Below are 7027 nucleotides of genomic sequence, written 5' to 3'. Positions count from 1 at the left end.
ACACAGACCAAGGTTTTAAATTGCGGTTGCGGTCGTGGATGCGGTTGCGGTTGCAGGTGTTGCAATTGCGGCTAACGCGGACACTGCGATGCAATTGCGGCCGTTGAGGCGTGAAATAATTTTTTATCCGCACAAATACAATTTCATCACCCAATTCTTTTATTAAAAGTAAAATATATCCTCAGATCCATAATTTTCATCTTCACATAGCCAAACACAATATGAGTGAAGGGAAGGGAAGAGTTACATAATACATACCTTGGCATAGAGCAGCAGAGAGCACAGTGATGCAAAGAGGAAAGGATCAAAGGAAGCTGAAATTGATGAATTTTGTATTCGGTGAAACAACTAATTGAACTCATACAACAACTCATCTAGTCATCTCCTCGACAACTCATTGAGACATAAGAAGATAGAAACTCTAAAATGAAAGGACATAACGGAAAAAATAAAGGTGAGATTCTCTGAATTTTTACGAAAAGGAATATTGGATAGAACCGTTGCGGTCCGTTGCGGTCGTTGCGGTCAAAACTCCGTTGTGTTGCGGTGAAATGCTGTTGCGTTGCGGTTGCGTTGCGGCATCACGTGTGATTTGAGTTCACACCGCAATTGCGGTCCGATGCGGTTGCAGTGCCTACCGCATCCGCAATATTGCGGCCGCATCAGGTGATGCGGTCCGCAATTTAAAACCTTGACACAGACTATCAATAATTGTGTTGTACATTACCACGTCAGGCTTAACCCTAACCATTAATTCAATCTTTCTAAGAACTAGCACGGAAGCTCTTGTTCGTCCGATTTTACATAACCCATTAATCAAAGTCGCGTAACTAACATGATCAAAACGAAAACCTTTCACTATAACATCATCATGAAAGCAAAGGTTAACCTTACCATTAAGACACAGTCCTTTCAAAAGTGTAGTCAAGATTACAATATCCGGCTTATAACCTAATTTGAGAAACTTGGCTAATATTGAAAATGCAAAGTTGAGTTTACCAATATGGCAGAAACAATTCATCAAGATGCTTAAAGTAACAATACATGGTTGAATTCCAGTTGGTTCCATTTGTTGAGAAAAGGAACTAGCTGTAGGGTAATGGTTGATCTTAACAAGAGAAGATAAGATTTTGTTAAATTCGATGATGGATTTGGTAGAGTTTGTATAAAGGATTCGATTGAATGAGGAAACAGCATCGTCAAGATTGTCAATGAAAGAAGGAAGAGGTTGACGAGATTGTCTATTGGGAATGGAAGAACTAACAGAGAGAAATGCATACCTTAATCTTGAGATTGATAACATTGTTGTTGTAAGAACGATTATTGTCTACTATTTTATGAGGCTAAAATAAATATACCCTCTATTTATGAATTTAAGCTATTTAGCCATGACGCTAACTGGGTGCCTTATAAAATCTACGGATTAACTCAACTCACACTTGTCATAACTCATAACATATATATGTTACAAGAAGTCGGTGGAATTTTTTGTCAAACCATCAATTTATGTTGCGTCACAAGGGGAGCCTGGGAGATTATTCACATTTGGCATTAGGTGTTTGTGCACCCATATAACTTCTAAATAGAAGTGTTCAACCTCCATTTTTTCAAACAATGTGAGACTTAACTCACCTCCATTCTGTAACGATTGATTGAGTGTGCCTTGAAAAGTCAGGTGTGACTGAAGTGATTAGCCTGCTGCCGAGGCTTGATAATACAAGATTGTATTGATATAAATTAAGATCATAGAAGAAGAAATATTTTATTGAGATTGGTTGTATATCAAAGATTTTAGTGAAAAAACTCACTAAATTTTTTGATATAGCCTGATTTTAAGGGTGAACTCAAATAAGTCTTTGTGTGTTGATTCTCTCTTTTCTTATACTTTTATTTGTGAAATCATTTTACAAACATATCGCATTTTTCCTTATACTTACTACTAACAGGAACATTCCTAGAATGTACTGACTGTTTTGTTTGATTCTTAATTCATAAATTTGTATTTGTTTTAAGTTAAATTTATAAAAGGTTCATAATTGTCATACTCAATTGTCGTGTATTAAATACAACTCTTATAATTATAAATGTTATTAGCAGCTCTCAACCAGTCGATCAATGTTAGGTGGCTCAGCTTTTAATATATTTTCGGTTTTCTTAAACATAAATATTTTGACTTTAAAATCTTGAATGCTCGATCAAGATCAAACAATTGTGATCCCTTTGACTACAATAGGTCTTGAATGGACCCGATCCACATCCTTATTATTAGGTATGATATCCAACATCCAATTACATACAATTCATGTTAATTACTTTTATATATTTAATTATTTTTAAGTGAATTTGCCATTAATTAATGATGACTTCTCGTCACCTTCTTGAGTCCATGCCTATTTGAGGAACATTAGACTCTTTTTAAGTAGTTTTGTATGAATAAACAAGAGAAATCAACTCAGAATTGAGATTACTTGGATTACAAGAAAAGCAGGAAATTATGCAGAAAAATATGATTTTGTACTATGCTGAGGGCGTGGGATTATCACGCGCAGCATAGTGGCCTGAGCAAGAAGAAGAATTTCCCCTGCTTCAATTACGCGCGGCGTGATGTCTATCACGCGCGGCGTAATACCCTGCCAGAAGTGAAGATTTGCCACTGACTTAGTCACGCGCGGCATGAAGGAGAAATGTGAACTACGCCCGCGGCGTTATACATCCACGCGCGGTGTAATACCTGGATTGAAGATCAGTTTCTCCTTTGACTACATCACGCGCGACATGATGTCCAATTACGCGCGGCGTAGTGTTATTTTGAGCAACCATGCGCGGCGTGGTAGATCTGACGCGCGGCGTGGTTGTGATCTGTATAAAAGGAAACTTCATTTTCTGGAAATGGGTTCGAAACTTTGGAGTTCATACTTGATTTTTAGAGTTTTGTGCATCAACTGGAGTGAGATCCTGCGTTCCAGTGGCTAGATTCAAGGAGTTCAACAGCATGGGAGCAAATCTTGTGAAGTTGGAGCTTGGATCTTTGCTTGTCACCATGAGGAACTAAACCCTCATAGAGGTTGGATCTAGAATATGAACTAAACTGATGTAATCCCATGTAATTTCTCATATTTGTAATGAATCTCTCTTGTATAAGTGTTATTCAATGAATGTCAGTACTTAATGCTTTACAATTTTTGATCAACTTTGCAATGATTTTAGATTTTGATTATGTATGAGAATATGAGTTAAAATCCGACATGAATTCATTGAGCACTTGAGTGCTTCCGGTCGAGAGATTGAAACATAGAGTGTAACATGCGATCAACGTACTTTTAATTACTCCGTTACCGGTAGCTTCCATCCAAGATATTGGAGAAGTATCAGTAAAGGATAGGGTGGATTTATCAAGAGATTGAGATTCACCATATTGTTGATATAGTTGTGACGCTTGAGTAGTTCATTACGATCTGATTGATTGCATGCGATTGCTATAGTTTAGGGAGTTTCAACGATCCAACCTCACTCTTTTATCACCAATTACTCAAACTGTTTTCTTACCAAACCAATTACTCAAACAAACCCCCAAACATGTGTTTTAAGTTTACTATGTTTATAGACACAATCACCTGTGGATCGATATCTTTTTATTACTAAATTGACAACGTTTGTACACTTGCAAAGAGTCAATCAATTAAGTATCAACATTCAACAATATAGTGTGACATAGGTGGATATATCTGGGCCATTTAACTATTAAGTTCGTAGTTTGACCCCTGATCGATGAATATGGAAAAACACTTGTGTGGAGAGGTCAATCCCTCAAATGAATTTGGGTTATCTCGAAGAAATTAATCTCTGCAGTACGTTGTATGCTGAGAATACCTGTGGTTTACCAAAGAAAAATATCAACACCCAACAAATGTTTCTTTTAAATTTTTAAATTTCTTATAAATGGTCTCTATATTTAAGCCAATTTTATTTTATGTTTATTTCTTATTTTGGGCAAGGTTATGTTCCCTTTGTATATATTTTTTTTTTCTTCTTTTTAATTAATATATATATGTGCACTTAGCATATGATTAAGGCCCACTAGGGAGTAGGGTTGAGAATAGGCCAGACAACCTACAGGCGCCTTCGGCCTGGTCTGTGTAAGCCTGACCTGACCTGGCCTGTTTATTAAAAATGGCAGACTTAGGCTTTGAAAAAAGACTGTTTACATAAATAGGCCAGGCTCATGCTTCTAAAAAAGCCTAGAAAGCCTAATAGGCCGGACTGTTTATATTTAATTATTATTATTTATATAATATTATTATTTATATTTTTTTCCAAAGAAAAATTATATTATCATTTAATCATATTTGTTATTTTATTAACTTTTAAGTATTGTGCTAATCATTTTATTAGCTTTTTCTTAATGTTGAAGAAATTATAAAAATTTAAATGTGAAATAGGCTTTTAAGGCCTGTTTAGCCTATTTAAAAAGACTATATAGAGACATTTATGTAACACAGACTTTTAAATAGGCTACAAGGCCAGGTCAGACTTTAAAAAGGCTCAGACCAGCCCAAAATAAATAACATTTGATAGACCGTAGGCCAGGCTCAGGCCTGAAGAAAAATCGTAGGCCAGGCTCAGACCTATCAAGGCCTGGCCTGGCCTGTTCCCAACCCTACTAGGGAGGTAACATGGTTGGGATGCCCATTTAATTAATAGTACTATTTCCTTTTATGCTATTAAGCATTTAGTTTTTTTGTCAAAAATATTATGCAGTTAGTTCTTAAAAAATAAAAATAATTTTATTTTGGAGAAATCAATTAAATATAACTTTATCAACTATAATTTTATTTATTTATTTATTTTACGATAAAAAAGTGGAATCTTAACCCTAATACCAATAGCTTTTACTCATTATAAATATGTTGCTAGATCTGTTTGATAATACGAGTAGCGCCGCATCCCCTAACTATTCATCTTTCTTCCCCTCCCCCGACTCTCTAGATCCATGAGGGAGGAAGCAAAACCAGGTTTAGGGACTATTGCTCCGGTCTTTGTCAAACGGAAACAATTACCGTTATTTTATATCTTTACTCTTTCTATGACATATCAGAATACATCTTCAACAACCGTAATTTCTTTGATTAGATGTGAGCAAGAGGGTAAGCATACAAAAAAACATATTCTTATTTCAATTTAATAATTATATATGAAAATAATATATATTCTCTTTTCATATTTATCATTAGTTTTGTTGATTTAATTGCTTTTATTTTGAGGATTACGATCTATTTTTTATAAGCTATTTCAAACGGCATATGAACTTATATCTTATATATTTTTTTCAATTTTACTCTTGATATCTCATTTAAAAAATATATGTTTATGTATTTCATATTCATTGGCTAGTTCAATCGCAAAGTTGACCAAATATTATAAATTCAACTCACTCGCTTATCCACTATCAGATATAAACTTACAGATAATTGTACAAATTTATGTATATGCAATGGCCGTAGGTGTCTAAATTTCTAAACCTTAATGGACGTCCTAGGAATATCTATTGAAACTGTAGTTTGATAACAAAGATTAAAGGGAATGAATCAATAATCAATAATATCTACAATTACTATAAAGGACTTCCCTTAAAGATATATAATATCTTATGATCCTACTAGGACCTTGTCAACATGTCTTTTGCTCATCCTTGAAATTCAAAAAAGAAGTCTTCATGATGCTTAAGAGTATCTTATCTTTGATAATGCTGACAATAAACTTTTATTTGTTTGTTTGTTTGTCAAAAAAAAACTTTTATTTGTTTATCATAGTTAAGTAGCCTACATATAATTTTGTTCTGAGTCCAATTCAATTTCTAAGTCCATGCAATTATTTCAGGTATTATTCCAAAGGCTCCCTTCCTTGTTATGGAACCAAATCCTTGCATAGCACCTATGTACATGGAAAGTTTCCCAGAAATGGAGTTCAAAAAAATCCAGTGACTGATCAACATGCATCAACTATTGTACCTGTGGCACATGAAAAGATTTCAAGAAATGGAGTTCAGAAAAATCCAATGACTGATGAATAGGCTTCACCATCAAAAAGTAAGAATTTCTCTCCATATTTTCTGCAATTCCTATACATTCAAACAAAACATACATACACCGAAACAAATGAGTACCTCAAAATGGATAACTGCGAGGCTGAATTTGAGGTACTCATTTGTTTCTGTGTATGTATGCTTTGTTTGAATGTATAGGGAATACATAAAAGATGGAGATAAATTCTCACCTTTTGATGGTGAAGCTTGTTCCTCGGTCATTAGATTTTTCTGAACTCCATTTGTTGAAATCTTTTCATGTGCCACAGGTGCAATAGGTGATGCATGTTGATCAGTCATTGGATTTTTTTGAACTCCATTTATGGGAAACTTTCCATGTACATAGGTGGTAAATATTTAAGATTATGGTAGAAATTTTCATGAATATATCTGGTATTGGTGCATTGACTTCTAGCTCGGATACAAGTCTATGTTCCTTTGTTTGTCCTGCAATATGAACAATCTCAAACACCAATATCATGGAAAACAAGGAAGTAATGTCTATAAACACTTTTTCAAACCTATTTTTGTGTGGGAAGGGGAGCTTGTTTAAAACTTAGCCGGGGTGCTAAACCAAGTCCATTTGACGACAGATAATGACGACGGAAGTGTCATAACTCAATTGGAGGTATGTTCACGGTTAACTCAATCTATAGATTCTAATCATGTTCGCTATTCCCTCCAACCTCTTTGAGTCTGCATAAGATATCAACATTAGGCAAATTGTGAAAATGCTAGTCATTATAATTCACATGACAACTTTTATTGGGTCGGTTGCCAACAAGTGGAAACATTGGAAAGAGAGGATTTATTGATGATGGTTTTTCAACAAAATTGTAAGTGGTACCCCTTGGAATTGGAGTCCGAAGGCCATTTATTTGGAACTTCATTGCCCTTTTGTGCATGAGTTGTGGGGTATGAGTGGTTCGGGCTAACACCAGCGTC

At 34.9% G+C, this 7027-nt stretch overlaps 1 protein-coding gene across 1 annotated transcript; it reads right to left on the bottom strand.

Annotated features, from left to right (window-relative positions):
- Nucleotides 1-374: 374 nt before the first annotated feature.
- On the bottom strand, nt 375-1303 carry LOC123922883 (putative pentatricopeptide repeat-containing protein At1g12700, mitochondrial). Its single transcript, XM_045975552.1, has 2 exons — nt 691-1303; nt 375-421 (listed from the first exon to the last, which is right to left on the bottom strand). Exons 1-2 carry the CDS (start codon nt 1301-1303, stop codon nt 375-377), a joined length of 660 nt encoding a protein of 219 aa, XP_045831508.1.
- Nucleotides 1304-7027: the final 5724 nt, after the last annotated feature.

This window comes from Trifolium pratense, linkage group LG4, assembly GCF_020283565.1.
Source record: "Trifolium pratense cultivar HEN17-A07 linkage group LG4, ARS_RC_1.1, whole genome shotgun sequence".
In the NCBI taxonomy this organism is placed as follows: Eukaryota; Viridiplantae; Streptophyta; class Magnoliopsida; order Fabales; family Fabaceae; genus Trifolium; species Trifolium pratense.
The sequence above is the reverse complement of the archived record's forward strand: the minus strand, read 5'-3'. Positions and strand labels throughout refer to the sequence as shown.

Coding starts and splice junctions, on each gene's coding strand:
- LOC123922883 (XM_045975552.1), bottom strand. CDS start 1,303: ATGTTATCAATCTCAAGATTAAGGTATGCATTTCTCTCTGTTAGTTCT. Junction 422..690: donor TATTGATAGTCTGTGTCAAG/GTTTTAAATTGC, acceptor CTTTCATTTTAG/AGTTTCTATCTTCTTATGTC.